The 21,028-nt window shown below is 38.5% G+C and overlaps 1 protein-coding gene across 2 annotated transcripts in view; it reads right to left on the bottom strand.

The window, feature by feature from the left end:
• Positions 1-21,028, bottom strand: part of SBNO1 (strawberry notch homolog 1) — a 62,835-nt gene that overhangs the window by 7,273 nt on the left and 34,534 nt on the right. For both annotated transcript variants that reach the window (XM_055322484.1, XM_055322482.1), the window contains exons 17-31: positions 20,803-21,000; positions 20,055-20,222; positions 19,783-19,958; positions 19,194-19,325; positions 15,909-16,044; positions 13,130-13,242; positions 12,969-13,040; positions 12,465-12,564; positions 9,085-9,159; positions 7,823-7,969; positions 7,643-7,737; positions 7,460-7,552; positions 2,798-2,935; positions 2,109-2,185; positions 515-708 (exon numbers count right to left, since the gene is read on the bottom strand). In XM_055322484.1, coding sequence (XP_055178459.1) covers positions 515-708; positions 2,109-2,185; positions 2,798-2,935; positions 7,460-7,552; positions 7,643-7,737; positions 7,823-7,969; positions 9,085-9,159; positions 12,465-12,564; positions 12,969-13,040; positions 13,130-13,242; positions 15,909-16,044; positions 19,194-19,325; positions 19,783-19,958; positions 20,055-20,222; positions 20,803-21,000 — 1,914 coding nt within the window. The remainder of the gene's footprint in view (positions 1-514; positions 709-2,108; positions 2,186-2,797; positions 2,936-7,459; positions 7,553-7,642; positions 7,738-7,822; positions 7,970-9,084; positions 9,160-12,464; positions 12,565-12,968; positions 13,041-13,129; positions 13,243-15,908; positions 16,045-19,193; positions 19,326-19,782; positions 19,959-20,054; positions 20,223-20,802; positions 21,001-21,028) is intronic.

A 21,028-nucleotide genomic window follows, 5' to 3' on the forward strand; every position in this document is an offset into this window, starting at 1 on the left:
TGGGCCCACAGGCTGCCAATCTGCAAACCATGATAAAAAAGATTGTGGCAAATGAAGCAAACATGAAGCAGCAGGGAAAGTGCAATGACTGAATGGCTCCTTGTAAAGCCTTGGTGGGTGCAGCTAGCCTGGTCTGCCTATGCTCTGCAAAACTCCAGGCTAGCCTCTGTGCCCAGTAACGTTAGTTCCAGTCTTGACTTGTCTCAAGGCGTATAAAGATGGCAATATTCAGGGAATCCTGGGCAAGAGACTGGGCTTAGTGCTTACACCAGGGAGGCTGCACAGACAGCAACAGTGAGGAAGGGGAGCAGGAACAACTTAAGAGCAGCATAAAATGACATCATAACTTCAGCCAGAATAAAAAATGTCCATTCAAAGGCTTAACTTCCATTTAATCCTTTAAGAAGATATAAAGCAAGCTCTATTCCACTACTGGAATAGGTATCCAGATTCTAAGAAGGATAAAAAAAAAAATGTTTTTTTTTCTGCTCAAATCCTCAAAACTTAGACTTACCTACAATCCGTTGTCCATCCTCTGTCCTTAGCCGAACTATCTGCATCTTCACATTTGTGCCACTGACAGATGCTAGAACACCCTCAACTTTTGTCCAGACACTCAGCACAGAGCCACATAATACATAGTATGTGCGGCAACGAAGACCTATTTCACAAACTAATCCCAAGCTGGCCTTTTTGCAGTTGCCACGCCTAGGATAGATAAGGGGGAAAATAAATATGTATACACACACACACACACACACACACACACACACACACACACACTTTAAAAGCTCACAAAGTCTACCTACATTTCAGTGGAAAATGTCCTAGCATTATTTCCTTTTCTTTACTGACAATTTCTTAGATTACAATCTTTTGACATATTGGATTATACTTTCCAATTTAAGGTATCATTGCCGATTTTTAAAAATTTCCAAGATTTTAGAAAATACAATTTCTGGGGCTCAACTCCCTTATGCAAAAGGGATGACTTACTGGTTCTGATATCCAGTTAAAAGGTCTGTCATTTTAACATCCATTAGTTTACTATATTTATGCCAGTTTATAAAATAATTCTGCCAGTTCCCTCTAAAGTATTAAACAACATATTCTAAGATAACTGGGAAAGGCCTTGGCAAACCAAAATAATATAACCAGTAAATTTTTTAAAAACTGTAAAAAAGACATGGTTTATGGTTAAAATTTACACAACTCTTCAATACAATTATCTTTCGAATAGTAATTTAGGAGAATACACAGTATTGAGCACCCTTCTTGCTAATACTCAAAGCAAATGTTTTAGAGAGGCCCTTTTAACTTTAAAAGTATTTTATCTTGAAAGCTTTTAATTTCCAAAAGCACGAATTTCCTCTCAAAATGAAAACAAACCATTGCTCATATCAAACTTACCTATCTGTGTCTAAATAATACCTAGCTAAAAACTCATCTATATTCTATATTCCTTTTCATAAGATGGGCTGAATACCCTATTGACTGTCTAATGGATAAGAAAAGTGAAGACCCATATAAGGCCCTGAAAAGAACATTATAAGAGGTATTTATTACGTAGTGACTTGAAAGAACACCCCTCCAGCCAACCTAGTAGCATAGCAGGATCAGTTCCCAGGCTCAACAACACCGTTTTCTGGTGCTGTCAGCAACCCTTAGTTTATTATTATTTTTTTAATTTTTAATTTTTAATTTTTTTTTAGTTTCCTACAAGTTCCCTAACCCTTAAAAATGAAGCTGATTTGGGACACTAGTAAAGTTTTTTTTTTCTTTAAAGAAGGGGAACAAAATAAATAAAGAAGGGGAAAAAAAATAAAGGATGGGAAGGAAGAAGAAGAGAAAAAGTCTTAAGAAGAAGAATGACAGTCAAGTCCACATTGGCAGACAACAGTTGGTTGAAAGTAACAAAACATTAGTGAAGAACACCTAGAGTGTATGGTCCACAAACATACAAGTGTTTCTGACTGAAGGAATGACACCTAACAGTAGATAAACTATTCATAGACTTAGAGAGACAGACAGCTAAAGGGCGAAGGTGTATTTAAATTAAATATTGATTACATTTTGGAAAATATGGTAAGAAACATAAAAATACTAACCAATAAGCATGAGTACAAGTATCTGCAGATGAATTATACTGATCTAACCAGTGGATCAGGGCATCATCTGAGACTACCTGTGAAAATAAGACAAAAATTCCATTGAAATAGTATTGTTTTAAACAAACTGGTTGCCTTCTTATGGTCTCTAAATCCAACTTATAATCATCTTGATACAGAAAATCTTGCCCTTGCTATTGGCTGTATTTGAATACCATTCATAAAATTCTGTGGTTAGGTTCCTCCCACACAATGTTTCAAATAGCTAGTTTAATTATAATTGTTTACAAGTGAAACTGGGTAGGAAGAATAGTAATATAGGATAATACTAAAATTTAATAGTAATGTTAAAAAATGCAGTCACTCACTGTTTTTCTATAAATCATTGCAAAATATAAATACGGCAGGTCTAATTTGTGTAGTTAGTACTGCAAGTTTCATTTACTGACAACACAAGCTGTTTGAAATAGTCCTCTTACAAGCTTCTTAATGGTTGATACATTACAACTGGGATGTTAATGTAAAAAAAACTGACAACATGTTTTCAAAAAACAATTTTCCAGTAACCAAATAGGAAAAATCGACCAAATAATTTTGTATACGCACACATAGCTCTCCTAAATATAGTTTCAATATATTATTATAAAACAAGTATGCATAGATAGTATAAAGTACAAATGAAAAAATACCTTCTTATATTTCTTTTTTAGATCAGCATAAATTTCTAATTTGAGCTGTTTCCCAGTATTTGGTCTATAAACTAAGAAAAGCTTCTTTTTAGGGTTCACTTCTTTAACTAAGATGGCAGTTTTCTTGTTGTTCCTTATCTAGTAAAAAAAAAAAAAAGTGAGAAAGTATAAAGATTTGAGCTGCATACTTTAAGATAAACTTCATGTTTGTAGCATCACATTAGCAAACGCAATTCTTTGAAAGACTTGTAATGCCCAGTCAGCACATGAATCCGTAACTAAGAAGTATGGCAGCTAAGAAGTATGGCAGTTGCTCATCTCCTTGAGTTTTACAAGTCCTCACCCAAACAAAGGCTCTTGGATCCTAATTCTGAGGTACAATGAACATATATGTTGCGGGCCAAAATACTTAGAAGACCCCAAGATCACACCCTGAGCCAAAGGCAGACACTCAACCGCTGAGCCATCCAGGAGTCCCAAGGAAAATCCTTTTACCTCTCTATGTAAAGTTTTTCCTAATTAAATGTTGTAAAAAAAAAAAAAATGTTCCTCTTCTTGAAGTTACAATGAAACATTGAGCTACAATGAAATAAGATAATGATTTTGATAACCAGCAGGTCCCTGCACTCATGTAATCCATCAGGGCTGTCTCTCTCCTTATGGTTGCCATTAAGAGTGAGGTGAGACGTCACATGATCTGTAAACAGTAAAGCTATGACAGGAAAAAGCCAAAATGCTGGGCAAATAATACATAAATATGTATGTAGAAGTGGAAGAAATGGATGCATCAGACAAATAATGGAACTTACATATATATTTTTTTAAAGTTGGACTTATGGCAGAAAAACTAAGAGGAAGAAGTTATTAAAAGGCCCGTTAAGCTCAAGGAAAATTAATATCTCCTTTATTTTTATTTATTTTTAAAGATTTTATTTATTTATTCATGAGAGACAGAGAGAGAGAGAGACAGAGAGAGAGAGAGAGGCAGAGACACAGGTAGAGGGAGAAGCAGGCTCCATGCAGGGAGCCCAATGTGGGACTCAATCCTGGAACTCCAGGATCATGCCCTAGGCCAAAGGCAGGTGTTAAACCACTGAGCCACCTAGGGATCCCCTAGTATCTCCTTTAAAGAATGGTGAACAATTTCTAAGCAATCATGTCTGGAGCAAAACTGAAGGAAAATGAAAAGTTTCAAAGTAAAGATACTTTGCCACTTCCTCTACAAAACAAATTGATCGCTGAGCTACCAACTTTTTATATTAAGGTAATTCTTACACTGATAATAAAAAAACAACTTAGTATTTTACTTTTCACGGATATTAAAGATTCTTTCTTTTACTAGTTTCAAGTGATTTGAAACATTATTTAGGTAATTACTACAAAGTCAATGAAACCACAAGGTAAAAATTACATTTTACGTGTTTTATCACTTGATGTGAAATATTCAGTAAAATTATTATAGAGGATGGTGTTTAAAAAAGCATGTAACAGTGAGCTCTTTTTTTTTTTTTTTGTAATAATAAAAAAAATGGGGTGGATACACAGTGTCAAGGTAATTCATTATAATTACAAAATAAATCACACGACAGTGGAAATAAAAGTAATTCCAACATGGTCTTCCTAATGTTAACACATGGTAAACATTATCAAGCATGTCCACTTATTTTTGTGGAGTTTCAAAGATAAATACCCACACCTTTCTGGAAGAACGCCCCCTCCAAGGCTGCCTCTCCTCATATCCAACCACCTCTGCCATACATAAAGGAAAACAGGGCCAATATTATCACATCCTTTCACTCAAAGGAAGGTGAGGATCAGCACTTTCCACAAAATCTACCAGTTGTAATTTCTGGCAATAATTTGGAGTAAAAAAAACCCAATAAACAAGACCTTAATCTACACCAATCACAATCCCATGTAAGGGAGAAATCTGAATAAAATCTGGTGAATTATGTAACAGTGATATAATGCTGGTTTTGATATGATACTATAGTTTTCTAAAATGTTACCATTGGTGATATGGGTGTAAAGGACTTACTCTGTAATCACCTCTCATAACATCATGTGAATCTACAAATATAAAAATCTCAAGATTTTTTTTTTAAGATTTTACTTATTTCGGAGAGTGAGAGGGAGCATGTGTGCAAGCAAGCCGGGAGAGGGACAAAGGGAGAGAATCTTTTTTTTTTTTTTAAGATTTCATTTATTTATTCATGAGAGAGACACAGAAGCAGAGACGTAGGCAGAGGGAGAAGGACGCTCTCTGCAGGGAGCCCAATGCTCAACTTGATCCCAGGACCCTGAGACCATTATCTGAGCCAAAGGCAGATGTTCGACTCCTGAGCCACCCAGGAATCTTGAGAGGGAGAAAATCTTAAGCAGACTGCACTGAGTGCAAAGCCACATGGGGCTCGATCTCATGACCCTGAGATCATGACCTGAGCTGAAACCAAGAATCAGACACACAACTTACTGAGTCACTCAGGTACCCCTCAATAAGATTTTTTAAAAAATAATTTAATTAGGAGACATTTAGTTTGAGAGCTCTGCTCTTGGATCAGGGACCTGTAAAATCATGACTGTGACCAAATTGGGCAGAGGCTCTTAAGCTTAAGAAAAGTGGGAGGGAGGGAGAGGGGTGAAGGAAGGGAAAAGGAAGGAAAAAAACAAAAATAAAAAAGAATAGTCAGTAGAAACTAGACATGGACTACAAAACCTAGAGTATTTACTATCTGACCCTTTATAGAAAAAATTTGGGGACACTTGCTCTAGATAGCTTATTTATGGGTCTCATCCTGCCTCTGGCATCTTTTATGCAATTACATCTTGAACCTGGTCTTTATATACAATTGTTCTCTTCACAAATATGGCAAATTAAAAAAAAAATGGGGTGGATACACACACACACACACACACACACACACACACAATGGAATACTATTCAGTCACAAAAATGAAGCACTGGGACACCAGGGTACCTCAGTCAGTTAAGTGTCTGACTTCATTTCAAGCCATAATTTCAGGGTCCGGGAATTGAGCCATGCGTTGGGTTCCGTGCTCAGCGGGGAGTCTGAGATCCTCTCTCCCTCTCCTGCTCAGGGTGCAGGTGGGCACATATGCTTTTACTCTCTCTCAAAAACAAATTTAAAAACAACCAACCTCAGGAAGTAATGCTCCCAACACACCCTTCTTGAGGATTCAGAACAGACTTTAAACAAAATGATTAGAGATGGCTATGCCTGGGTGGCTCAGTGGTTGAGCGTTTGCCTTTGGCTCAGGGCATGATCCCGGGATCAAGTTCCATATCGGGCTCCTTGTGGGAAACCTGCTTCTCCCTCTCCCTGTGTCTCTGCCTCTCTCTGTCTCTGTTTTTCATGAATAAATAAAATCTTTAAAAAAACAACAGAGGGATCCCTGGGTGGCGCAGTGGTTTAGCGCCTGCCTTTGGCCCAGGGCGCGATCCTGGAGGCCCTGGATCAAATCCCACGTCGGGCTCCCGGTGCATGGAGCCTGCTTCTCCCTCTGCCTGTGTCTCTGCCTCTCTCTCTCTGTGTGTGCCTATCATAAATAAATAAAAATTTAAGAAAATAAAAAATAAAATTAAAATTAAAAAAAATAAAAAAACAACAGAGGATCCCTGGGTGGCTCAGCGGTTTAGTGCCTGCCTTCGGCCCAGGGTATGATCCTGGAGTCTCGGGATCGAGTCCTGCATCGGGCTCCCTGCATGGAGCCTGCTTCTCCCCCTCTGCCTCTCTCTTTCTCATGAATAAATAAATAAAGTCTTAAAAAAACAAAACAACAAAAAACCCAAAACAATTAGAGATGTAACCGAAGGACTAGTGAGAGGTGAACACTAAATGTAAATTAATTACCTATAGAGCTAAGATTAAGCATTGAAAGAAAAGCATACTACAGAAGTACCATATACTGACAATGCAGAATTAGTTGAAACACCTATGTTTCAACAAAATGGGAGAAAGGGAGGAAGGAAAAGCAAAAAAAGTTTATGCTTTTTTCCCAAAATTATTTTCAGGAACACTGGGGTATAGTATCAGTAGTATTTCATCATCCTGTGTGCCATTAGAGAATAAAGATTATTTCTGTAGAAGAAAGAACACACAGATAAATATCACAGAAAGGGGGATATAAAAATTCTGTAGTCTTTAACAAGAAAATTCAAGATATTGCACCATGGTCATGGATGATTATATATATACACATACATTGATTTGTGGATGTGGCAATGTCTCTGTGTAAATGTATTTGTATGTATACTTCCATCTCCTCCTTAGCTTTACCACAAATACTAAAGAATTATTTACAATAACTAAAAAATGAATCTTTCAAATATGAAGCGTACTAGAGGCCTACAGAACTAAACAATGAACGTAGTTCTTGATCTAGGCCTAGAGAAGGTCCCCGCACCATGAAACAAAGTGGTCCAATTAACTGAGTATGTAATAATCCATAACTCGCAGCTAATAAACACCCCCCAAAATACATTAAATGAAAATGTCTATTAATTTGATGATAAATTATCAAAACAGAGAAAAGCTAAACACAATTGGAAAACTGGCACAAAGCGGAAAGACAATTGCACTGCTGGCAGTGATGATGCATTATATATATGAACAATTAACATCCCAAGGAGACAAGTCTTACTTGCAAAGACAAGTAAAAGCCATCATCTGGTCCTGTCAGCTCAGCCCAAATCTTGGTAGCTTCCTCCCAAGACATTCCCCTCTCTACACTAATCTGTAAAAGAAAGAATACAACTTAAATTATACTCATTTCTGTGAGTGCCAATCACAGGAGGTCACACACATGCACATTTCCTGAACTTACAGTGTATAACTCTACGTGACCTGAGGTGGAATATCCTGGAGTCAAAAACTTCTTAACATCACTTTTCCTCACTTTTTCATCTCCAGAACCGAGATCTTAAAGAACAAAAAGCAACATATGAATGGAAAAAGAACATTTTATTATGAATAAACAGGATATTTTCAAAATTTCTCTACTTACCTAAAATTCCCATATCATATCTTCCATTTTTTTTGGCATTTTGAACAACTGCTGTAAGTGTGTCTGCAAAATACTGAAATAACGCATTCTGCTGATGCACTTCCATGCCCAAAATTCTATTTAAGAATTTTCCTATGTTGTTATAATCTGCAAGGACAAGATTATAAGAAAGATTTAATGCATTCAAATGGCAAATAAAATCCACTCACCCCTGGAATTAAACCAAGTCTCACTTCCTCCTCCATGGTCTTCCCTCACACCCACAACCTTGTACTGCTCCCAGAACAGAGCTTTAATTTGACCATTTCTATCTCTAGCAATTAGCATGACCACATACATGTGCTAAAGATGGTTGTTTTATTCAATTTTTGCAACTTCAAATTCACTTACTGAAAGTATGAAAACCATTTAGTACATGAAAATGTCCTCCAACATGAAATCTTAACTCATAAAAAGTTCTAAATGCTGTAAGTCTGTGAAACTCAACTTTGGCTGCAAAATTAGAAACTTTGGAACCATGGGAAATCACCAAAGTTGAAACCTCACCTGTAGTTTCAGTACTTTTTAAAAGCTTCACAGCTGATCATTTATGCAACCTGGGTTGAGAATTGATGCTACCGGGACAGAATAAAGGTTTAATCTCTTTTATTTTATTTTTTCATATATCATTTCCTTATTTGTTTTTTGAAATATTTACTTAAGTAATCTCTGCCCCAACATCATGGGGCTCAAACTCACAACCTCGAGATCAAGAGTCATATGTTCTTCATTTTTTTTGGTATATATATTTTTTTTATTGGAGTTCAATTTGCCAACATATAGCATAACACCCAGTGCTTATCCCATCAAGTGACCCCCTCAGTGCGTCACCCAGTCACCCCAACGCCCCGCCCATCTCCCTTTCCACCACCCTTTGTTCATTTCCCAGAGTTAGGAGTTTCTCATGTTCTGTCACCATCAGTGTTATTTCCCAGTCATTTTCTCTCCTTTCCCCTTTATTCCCTTTCACTTCTTTTTATATTCCCCAAATGAATGAGACCATATAATGTTTGTCCTTCTCCGACTGACTTACTTCACCTCAGCATTAATCTCTTTTAAATAACAAAACCACCCTGAGTGAATTTATGAGCATTCAGGAAGAAGGGATTGAATACTACAAACTTGAAGCTTCACCTTCAAGTTGACAAAAGCATAAACAAAATGCTCTTGGGCTGTAATGATATAGCAATAGTTGTATCTATATACAAAACTCATACTCTTACCTTTATCTAGAGTAAGAATTCCCGAGCGATCTTCTACATTTATTAGGCCAACTCCTATCAGTCCTTGTCGAACATCTGTCAGGAAATTTAAATACCTTATAGCCCAAATGACTCAATGAGCTGTTACCTGACTAAACAAAGTAGATCAAGTTCCAGCATTAAAACACAGCCTAAGAGGGATGCCTGGGTGGCTCAGCGGTTGAGTGTCTGCCTTCGGCTCGGGGCGTGATCCTGGGGGTCAGGGGATTGAGTCCCACATTGGGCTTCCTGTGAGGAGCCTGCTTCTTCCTCTGCCTATTTCTCTGCCTCTGTGTGTACTTCATGAATCAATAAAATCTTTAAACACAGACACACACACACACAAAACCCACAGTCTAAGATATCTTTCGTAGTTCCTATTCGCTGAATTAAATGGAACTCACAGTCCCCAAATGACGTTTTGGTATTCTGAAATCATACAGTACTCAAACTTCACACTGTATTTTTTCTAACAGCAGTCTTTGATGGTAGACATCTTTGGTTATGCAGTTATCACCTACAGAATATAAACAATTTTGAATATATAAACTAGTTGATTAAATAGTTGTGTAAATAAGCTATTAATCTTGTTTCCATCCAAAACAATATCAATATTGACAAGGTGCTGCAGAAGCAATACGTAAAACAGTTAACTTGTTCTGCATTATGTTACTATGAAGGCAGTTTACAAAGCATTTTACAAAAAGATTTTATCTATTTGATAGTGCATTCGCACGCGCAGGATGAAAAGTAAAGGGAGAGAGAGAAGCAGAGTCCCTGCTGAGCAGGGAGCCTGATATGGGGCTCAATCCCAGCAGCCTGGGATCATGACCTGAGTTGAAGGCACATACTTAACCAACTGAGCCATCCAGGTGCCCCTATACAGCTCTTTAATACTATTGTCTAGGCTCTAACCCAGACTTACAGAATAAGGGTATAAGAGAAAAGAGCCAACAGGAAGCATGATTATATCCTATTTACACATTTAATAAATCAGCTAGTATTCTGCTACATGCACAAAACTGTTGTAAATTATGCAGGTGACAACTGTGTAGCCAAAAATCCTCCTTTTGGAAACCAATCTTATGGAGGAAAATCTGTACAAAAGGTTAGCCATAAAATTTTAGCATTGTTAGAGATGGTACCAAAACAAATCAAAACCATTTGAATACCAAAAAAGGAATGATGGGGAAAAAAAATGCTGTATAAGCCAGCTGCAAAATACTGTGCAACCGTTAAAAAAAAATGCTAGTGCAATAGCTACGAAGTTGTAGGAAGTGTCTGTCTAGGAGGTGGTATTAAATGAGAACAGGATATCAGAAGTAATATTAAAATAATACTAATCACATTTAAAAGAAAAGTTCTTTGTTTAGATGAAAACGGAGAAAAGATGTGGCAGGCTGCCCCTGTTCAGACTATCAACGTTTGTTTTTTTGTTTTTGTTTTTTTTAATTTTTATTTATTTACAATAGTCACACACACACACAGAGAGAGAGAGAGAGAGAGGCAGAGACACAGGCAGAGGGAGAAGCAGGCTCCATGCACCGGGAGCCCGATGTGGGATTCGATCCCAGGTCTTCAGGATCGTGCCCTGAGCCAAAGGCAGGCGCTAAACCAGCCCAGGGATCCCTCAGACAGTCAACATTTGTGACCTCAGCAGGTGAGAATGAAGGTGGAGATTAAGGGGAGAGCATGGGGAACACCTGGGTGGCTCAGCGGTCAAGCATCTACCTTCGGCTCAGGTCGTGATCCCGCGGTCCCAGGATCGAGTCCCACATCGGGCTCCCTGCATGGAGCCTGCTTCTCCCACTGCCTCGGTCTTTGCCTCTCTGTGTCTCTCATGAATAAATAAAAAGCATGGACTCTTTATTAAAGACTCTTTATTATTTTCCCCATTACTTATAATAAGTAAATAACATGTAAATTTTTTTTTTTTTTTTAAGTAATCTCTACATCCAACATGGGGCCTGAACTCACAACCCTGAGGATCAAGAGTCACATGTTGTGCCAACTGAGCCAGCCAGGCACTGCAAGTAACATGTAATTAGAAAAACTTAGAAGTAAATGAGGGAGCCATTTTAAACACAACAAAAAAAGAAAAAAGAGAGGGAGGGAAAGAGAATGGAAGGAAATAAAAGGGGGAGAAGAAGAGGGAAACATCTTCCTTTTTTGCTTTGTTAATGCCATCAGTGATTATAAGCACCCTTGACAGTATATCAATAGGGTTTGTACCAATACTAAACACTGGTTTCCAACTAGAAAAGACTTTCTAGTGAAAAATCCTAACCCTATAATGATGTTTCATGTATCTTACATCTACATATTTTCCAAAATGTTTTCAGAGCTTCCTGAATTATATAATAAATTATCAAAAATTAAAACCATGTAGACTACTTACATTTATGGGCAAAATATAATCTACAGATTTGAGAGTTAAGTCAGAGTTTCTATAGCACTATGCTGGACTTTTTTGTTAACATGGAAATTTCCAAAATCATACAAACTAAAGAGAATGTTCTATAAGTCACATACATATACCCATCACACAGTTTTAATAACTATGAATACAGAGCCAATTTTGTTTTATCTATACCCTATGTCAACTTCCAATGATTATTTACCAATGATTATTACTTTATTTATTCATGACAAACACACACAGAGAGGGGCAGAGACAAAGGTAGAGGTGAGAAGCAGGCTCCATGCAGGGAACCTGACGTGGGACTTGATGCTGGGACTCCAGGATCACACCCTGGGCTGAAGGCGGTGCTAAATTGCTGAGCCACCTAGGCTGCCCTACCTGTACTTTAAGATTAAATTTTAAAAGCTGTCTGGCATAGTGATTTTATTTTTTTTTTTAGGTTTCTTTTTTTTTTTTTTAATTTTTTATTTATTTATGATAGTCACAGAGAGAGAGAGAGAGAGAGAGAGAGAGAGAGAGGAGAGAGAGAGGCAGAGACACAGGCAGAGGGAGAAGCAGGTTCCATGCACCGGGAGCCCGACGTGGGATTCGATCCCGGGTCTCCAGGATCGCGCCCTGGGCCAAAGGCAGGCGCCAAACTGCTGCGCCACCCAGGGATCCCTGGCATAGTGATTTTAAATTAACCTAACAAAACCACTTCCTCTACTAATCTACTAGTATTAACATGCAATAAACTGTCAAGAGCACAAAATACTTTATATGAATGAAATTTAATAGTCTGATTATAAGACGTCAACTTAGTTGTCTATTAACTTTTAATTTCTAAATTTTTATATAGTTTATGTGCAAAGACAATGAAAAATAACAGCATATGTCAGAACAGGTTTTGGTGCCTACTTTGTACTCATTTTCATTTGTTGTGATTATTTTTTAAAATTACCTTTAAAGAATTCTCCAGGGTAGTCTGGAGGTGGTGATACCATAGGAGAATCTAGGTTGACAATGGATTTCATAACAATTTCTAAAGCATTTCTTCCATACTGCAATAAAAAAAAAAAAATTAACGAGTTTCAGCATTTGGATACACTTTAATCACACCACCAACAGAACACACAACCAACAGAACATAAAAACTATTATGGTACCAAAGATTCACAAACACAGCTGTCTGGTAAATAATTTCCTTTATTTCTGGAAATTCACATTTGATTCCCAGTATTTATTACACTTCTATTTCCTAAAAGGAATGAAAATAGGATTATACTGCAGAATTTATCACCAAAGATCTGATACGTGAAAATCTGTCTCTTATAACCATACTATCATTTTACAGTGAAACCATAAGAGGCAGTTTTAAGTTTTAAACAGTAACCACTTTCCCTTTTTGTTCACCACAGATACACACTACCACAAAATCTCAGAGATACTGAAAGCTGAAATGTACCTTATTATCAAAATTGAACCTGCTCAGATCTCTAGATTCTGTTGCTCTTCTGTCACCATGGGTAAGTGCTCCCTATCAAGACATAAGATTTCCAATCAAGGCACAGAAGACAGGTTGCATTCACCATCTTTTACACACAACTACACAGCCCAAGAACTTACCAAGCTCTCAAGTCTTTTAGCAACAATAGAAGCAAATCTTTGTTCCCCTGCCAACTCAGAAATCAGAAACACATACTCAGGAGCAGTAACTTGGTTTGATCTATGAGTTCGTCCTGTAACGACATTAAAAATACAGACTGTGCAGGAAATGACAGATGTTGGCAAGGATGTGGAGAAAAGGGCATCCTCTTACACTGTTGGTGGGAATGCAAGCTGGTGCAGCCACTCTGGAAAACAGTATGGAGGCTCCTCAAAAACTTGAAAATAGGGATCCCTGGGTGGCGCAGCGGTTTGGCGCCTGCCTTTGGCCCAGGGCGCGATCCTGGAGACCCGGGATTGAATCCCACATCGGGCTCCCAGTGCATGGAGCCTGCTTCTCCCTCTGCCTATGTCTCTACCTCTCTCTCTCTCTCCCTGTGTGTGACTATCATAAATAAATAAAAATTTAAAAAAAAAAAAAAAAACTTGAAAATAAAACTACCCTATGACCCAGCATTTTTTTTGTTGTTGTTGTTGATCACTGCCCACTCCACGAAGGCATAGCAGAGCCCAGTGGTAGGCAAACAGGTCTTTATTTCTGGGGCTAAAGACATGCATCTTCCCCCCTCCTAGCCAGTGCTGGTCTGACTCCAGTGCCCAACCCAGGCCCAAGCCTATAGCACTGAACTTAGGAGTCCCAAACCTCCATCCCTGAGTTGTGTGTGTGTGTGTATATACGGAGAGGACTCCTGGGTGACATCTGGAGGCAGCCCAAGGGTAGGGACGTTCTCACAAGTGCCTGGTCACAAACACCAGAGATGAGTAGTCTCAGCCTGGGCAGCAGCGTGGTCAGAGATTACTAGAAATTTACCTCAAAAATACAAATATAGAAATCTGTAGGGGCACCTGCACCCCAATGTTTATACTAGCCATATCCACAATAGCCAAATTATGGAAAAAGCCCTGATGTCCACTGACAGATGATTGAATAAAGAATACATGGTATATATTATATATAACGGAATATTACTCAGCCATCAAAAAACCTTGCCATTTGCAATGACTGGCTAGAGCTAGAGAGTATTATGGTAAGTCAAGTAAGTTAATCAGAAAAAGACAATTTTCATATGATCTCACTCCTATGTGGAATTTAAGAAAAAAAGCAGAATTTTAGGGGCAAGAGGGAAAAATAAAACAAGGTGAAATCAGAGAGGGACACAAACCATAAGAGATTTTTTTTTTTTAATTTTTTTATTTATTTATGATAGTCACACAGAGAGAGAGAGAGAGAAGCAGAGACACAGGCAGAGGGAGAAGCAGGCTCCATGCACCGGGAGCCCGACATGGGATTTGATCCCGGGTCTCCAGGATCGTGCCCTGGGCCAAAGGCAGGCGCTAAACCGCTGCGCCACCCAGGGATCCCACCATAAGAGATTCTTAATCACAGGAAACAAAATGAAGGTTGCTGGAGGGGAGGGAGGTAGGGTAATGGGGCAACCAGGCAATGGGCATTAAAGAGGCTCACGATGTAATGAGCACTGGGTGTTATAGAAGACTGATGAATCACTGACCTTTATCTCTGAAACCAATAATACATTATATGTTAACTGAATTTAAATAAAAAAAAGATTTTAAAAAATATGGTGTTCACTAGATAAGTGTATTTTGAGATCTATTCCTAGCATCTTAATACTAAACTGGTATTCAGAAACTCTTAAGAGAAAAAAATTAAAGAATGTAACAATTACTGTAATTCCACTAAAGGTAAAAAATAAAAAAACACTGATTGCAACATCCATATTCAGAACAATACTCATTGGGGAGCCTGGGCGGCTCAGGCGGTTAAGCACCTGCCTTCAGTTTAAGTCATGATCCCAGGGTTATGGGATAGAGTCCCACATTGGCCTCTCTGCCCAGTGGTGAGGCTGCTTCAACCTCTTGCACTCCCCCTGCTTGTGCCAGTCAAATAAATAAAATCTTAAAAAAAAAAAAAAAAAGAAAAGAAAAGAACACTCCTCCTTACAAAAGAACAGAAACTGCCACAAAACAATCAATGATAAACAGATTATTACTTCTGCCCCACTTGGGTTAAACACAATGTTGAAGTACCCGCTGCTCTGGATTCTTCAAAACCAAAAGTTTTTACAAAGATTTTATTTTAGAGAGGGAGTGCATGCATGATGGGGAAGGGGGTGGGTGCAGGAGCATGCAGAGGAAGGGAGAGAATCTGAAGCAAACTCCACGCTAGCATGGAGCCCAATGCAGGGCTCAATCCCACGTCCTGGAGATCACAACCTTAGCTGAAGAAATCAAGAGTTGGACACTCTAACTGACTGAGCTGCTCAAGTGCCCTTAATCTGTTGTTTTTTTTTTTTAAAACATCAGGTCACAGGGCCATGAACACGTAAAGCTAGGGAAAGAGCAATATGCCCTCAGTAAAGCCACCGAGGGCTGAAAAGGATATGAGGTGGCAGCTGCTCTGACATAGACCACATACATTCTGAAAATCGATGATGAAGATACTCCCGAGGAACCCATTTTTAGATATAATGACAGAAACTCCAATTAAAAAAAAAAAAAAGAAAGAAACTCCAATGAAATCCAACACAGATCTTTTATATTTCTTAAAACAGGTAAAAAATGGATTCCATGTAGTCTACATTTTTACATACAATACACAAACAGCTCCAAAATATACATGTCATGTTTTAAGATATCTGACATTAAATACAGGTTTTGATGTGTACATATTTCCCCAATGATTACTAGCTATCAAGTGAAATTCAACGTAGGAACTTACCAAATTGCTGAATTGCTCTATCTGCACTCCAGGGTAATTCCAAAGTCATATGAACTCTTCGTCTTTGATTTTTAGCTCTCCGATCTGCTTGTAATGAAATACCTGAGCTGGCAGCTTCTGAGATGATAGCAATATTCTGTATCAAAATATAAGGGGGGAGGGGAGAGGTAAAGATCATCTTTGCAAAAAAACAAGGGGGCAAGTACCCAAAAATAAAGTTTTTAATTAGAGAACTAGTGGCCGGCCCACCAATACCTACTCTCCTCTTCTTTCTAAATTATAGAACCCCCAGGTTTAGATAGGTGCATGCCTGCCAAGAATCAAGACTACATTTCTCACTTTTCTTGATAGCTAATTATGGGCACACTCCAGTAGGGTATAGGTGATATGTACATTTAAGAGATGTCCTTAAAAGTCAAGAATATGGGACACCTGGGTGGTTCAGCACGTAATCCCAGATTCCCCAGGGTTGAGTCCCACATCAGGCTCCTTGCATGGAGCCTGCTTCTCCTCCCTCTGCCTCTCTTTCTGTGTCTGTCATGAATAAATAAAATCTTTAAAAAAAAAAGTCAAGAATACGCTCTTCTCTTCTTTCCTTCTTTCTGCTAGATGAAATATAGAGGTATAATGACTGAATGTGAAATAGGTAATATGAAAATGAAGCCTCACATGTTAAAGGAATAAGACAGAAGAGACATAGTCTTCAAGGAGGCATAACAGCTCTGGTCTACCTACTCGAATTTGTATGTCGGAGAAATTACCTTCTACCTTGTTTAAGTCAACATGATTTTGGATTTTCTGTCACTTAACAGCTAAAGTTAATTCCAATGAAAACAATTCTTTTTATTTTTTTTAAGATTTATTTCTTTATTCATTAGAGAGAGAGAGAGAGAGAGATGGGGAGGGCGGGGCGGGGGCAGAGACTTAGGCAGAGAGAAAAGCAGGCTCCTTGTAGGGAGCCCAATGTGGGACTTGATCCCGGATCCCGGGATCACGCCCTGAGCCAAAGGCAGGCGCTAAACCACTGAGCCACTCAGACGTCCCTCAATGAATACAATTCCTAATGCACATCGGCATAAATTCATGAAACAAACTATGTAACACAACTGAAAATACTTCTACCTACAATTTTTAAAATACGTAACATGAGGGGTGGTGCTTGGGTTGGCTTAGTCCGTTAAGCGTCCAAATTCCTGGTTTCAACTCAGGTCATATTCTTAGGGTCATGAGATCGAGCTCCATGTTGGGCTTTATGCTCAGGAAGGAATTTGCTGGAAAGTCTCTCTCCCTCTCCCTTTTCCTCTTCCTATGTTCTCATGCGCACACTTTCTCTAAAATAAATAAATCTTAAAAAAAATACATAACATGGGATCCCTGGGTGGCGCAGTGGTTTAGCACCGGTCTTTGGCCCAGGGCGCGATTCTGGAGACCCGGGATCGAATCCCACATCAGGCTCCCGGTGCATGGAGCCTGCTTCTCCCTCTGCCTGTGTCTCTGCCTCTCTCTCTCTCTCTGTGACTGTCATAAATAAAAAAAAAAAAAAAAAAAAAAAAGATTAAAAAAAAAAAATACATAACACGAACTATGAAATATATTTATAAGTGACAACTGTGGGGGTGCCTGAATGGCTCAGTTGGTTAACCATCTCAATATAGCTCAGATCATGATCTCAGGGCCCTGGGATTGAGCTCCATATCCACATCTGACTCCCTGCTCAGTGGGAAGTCTGCTTGTCCTTTTCCCTCTGGCCCTCTCCCCCTCTCTCATGCTATGTCTCGAAAATAAATAAAAATCTAAAAAAAAACAAAACAAAAAAACCCAAAAAATATAAAATAAAAAAATAAAATTAAAATCTTAAAAAAAAAAAAAAACACAACTTTAATGGGGGGTAACTATCCTCTATTTTTATAGCTACATTAAAACTCGCTGAAATATAAAGAAAAATACGGGTAAACAGAGATTATTTTTTTAAAGATTTTATTTCTTTGACTCGGAGAGAGAGATCCAGAGAGCACAAGAAAGAGGAACCGCAGAAGGAGCAGGAGAAGCAGGCTCCCCATCAAGCAAAGAGCCCAAGAGCCCAATGCAGGGCTTGATCCCAGGATACTAGGATCATGATCTGAACTGAAGGCAGATGCTTAACTGACTGAGCCACCCAGGCGCCCAAAAAGATTTTATTCTACTATTTAAAGTAAGAATTTATTTATTTATGTATGTATGTATGTATGTATGTATGTATGTATGTAAGTAAGTAAGTTAAGTAAGTAAGTAAGTATTTAAAGGGTGCCTGGGTGGCTCAGTCAGGTAACCATCTGCCTTTGGCTCAGGTTGTGATCCCAGGGTCCTGGGATCGAGCCCTGAGAGTCAGGTTCCCTGCTCGGCAGGGAGCCTGCTTTCTCCTTCTCCTCCCCGCTCATGCTAGATCTTGTTACTTCTGTCAAATAAACAAAATATAAAAAAATAAGAATAAAATAAATTAAGGAATTACATTTAAGTGGTACTCCTTTTTTAAAGCAATTTCATCAACAAATGCTTAAAGCAATTCGAAGTAGATGGGGAAGAACTAGTCTGAGAATCTCAAAATTGACTGACATTACTCAACAACAACACGAAGAGCCTCTGGAGGCAACTGAGGCCTCTACAGTGGTGAGGTACGTTAAGCCAATTTGCAGGTCTTTCAGCGATCATCCTAATACAACACAGCATGGCAATAAGAAATTCAGCAAAATGAAAGGACACTAGTAATCTGGGTATGCTTAAATATTTCTAGAGGCAAAATTAGACACCGCAGAGTAGCATTACATGTGAAGCCACTAAGATGACCTGAGAGAACACAATATTTTAATACGCTGATTAAAATTTTAAAAAGCCAGGACGCCTGAGTGGCTCAGCAGCTGAGTGCCTGTCTGCCTGCCTGCGGCTCAGGGTGTGATCCCGAATTCCCAGGTTCGAGTTCTGCATCGGGCTCCTTGCATGGAGCCTGCTTCTCCCTCTGCCTGTGTCTCTGCCTCTATGTCTCTTGTGAATAAATAAATAAAATCTTTAAAAAAATTTTTTTAAAGCCTCAATTTTTAAGAACCACATCTGATTCTGTGCACAATATCTTACTACATTCAATTTGTGAGCAAATAATGAAAATGTGTAAAGTGTTCAATGATTATGTAGTCACTAAAAATTAAATAACATTCAACACACTTCATTTCTTTAAAGAAAAAAAAAACCTCTAAACATCAACTTAAATATGTAATTATACTTTTCATTGAAAAGCATTTCAGAAAAACATACCTTATCTCCATCCATAAATCTTTGTTTTTCTGTGATATTTAGTATTTCTACAGGGACATCAAGTTCAGATCTTGATTCATAAGATATGCTTCCATCATCGTTGCTTACAACCCTCCCTTTGCGACCAGTCATCTGCAAAGCCAAACAGTGTCACTTAGAGTTAAGTCCCTGATTAAGGAGCAGGAAGCATACGACCTCTGCATTAAAGAAACTTGGTGGGAGAGCAAAGCAGATGATGAAGCCGACACATACGGGCACAGCCTAAGCTACACCAGGCAGTGTAAGGGAGAGAACACTGCAACACAGTTTCTGGTTTTGACAAGTTCAAACTCCAGCAGAGAAAGCAGATGTGTGGCAATGATCAGAGGCCGCATGACAGGTATAGTAACAGATCAGTGTGTTGAGTAAACACTGAGATACTAAGGACAAGAATTTACTGACACTAGGATGACAGAGAACAAAGGTTCTAAGATCTAAGAGAAAATTAGACACATTATTATGTGATGACATCCAAAATATCACACATTCTGCAGGGTTTTAAGTGGCCAAAAAAAGGACAAAGACACAGCCCTGATCAAGTCATATTTACCTCAGCAACATTCTCAGGGCCACCAAGTTCATCAATAAGTTCATCCAGGGTATTAGGAGGGAGGTCTTCAGCTAATTTCTCTAGTTTATCAAGGAGGTCTTTCTTCATCTGCTGGGCCCTTTCCACAGCATCCTGACTTGTTATAAGGCTATTGTTACTGTTGGTGTTACTGTTAGCTAGATAAAATACATTTGTTAAAATTCAGTACATAATTTAAATACATTTTACTTCAAAGTACATTTCACCAGACAAGCAAGCTTCCCCATAGATACCTGGTGCACTGTTAGGAGCAGGCAAAATTACTGGTGTAGATGAAAAACTAGGTCGTTTTGATCCAAGACCTGATGCTAATAAGGCACTTTGAATAGAATCTGGATCTATACTTTTCTTTTTTTTTTTATCTTTGTTTTTCTTATGATCTTTTCTGATCAACCAGGGATCTGAAAGTTAAGGAAAGGTGTGGTCAAATCAATTGTAAAAGAAGCAAATATTCAAAGGAAACCACCCTTGAATTTTTTTAATTGTTAACTTATATATCAAGGGTCCCCAAAATCAGGGGTCCTGTACATCCAACACACTAAAAGGTACAATTACATAGTATAAGGTTTAAAGTTACTACACAAGGGGTGCTTGGATGGGTCAGTCAGTTGAGTGTTTGACTCCTGGTTTTGGCTTAGGTAGTGATCTCAAAGTTGTGAGGTTGATCCCCACGTGAGCTCCATGCCCAGCACAGAGTCTGCCTGCCCCTCTCCCTCTGCTCCTCCCCCTACTCTCCTCTCCCAAATAAATAAATAAATCTAAATAATAATAATAAAATCACTGCACAAAATTCAGGCCACTATCTCACATAAATGAGCTAAAACACCAAAAGACAGAGCAGCTTGGGGATTTCTCCACCAAGCAGACTAGATTCTGTGCAATGATTTGTACTGCACCAGGAAAAAACAGGTTTTATTAAAATATCCCATTTCTAACACAGATCTATCCTTTCAGTATTGTTTAATATAATGAGGTACTTACCATCTTCATCATCCTCACTAGACTCATCTCTGAATGGGTTGAAATCATCATCATCTCCGGAACTCATGTTTTTAGAGCTCTCATAGTCACTTTCTTCATGATCAGAAGCATCAGATTCACTTCCACTATCATCAGAACTGCTACCAGTAAGAGCACCTACTTTTCGTGCTTTTTTGGCTTCTCGAGTTATTTCTTCACCTACCCTCGAACCCCAAACGAGACAGTT

This window comes from Nyctereutes procyonoides, unplaced genomic scaffold, assembly GCF_905146905.1.
Source record: "Nyctereutes procyonoides isolate TBG_1078 unplaced genomic scaffold, NYPRO_anot_genome, whole genome shotgun sequence".
In the NCBI taxonomy this organism is placed as follows: Eukaryota; Metazoa; Chordata; class Mammalia; order Carnivora; family Canidae; genus Nyctereutes; species Nyctereutes procyonoides.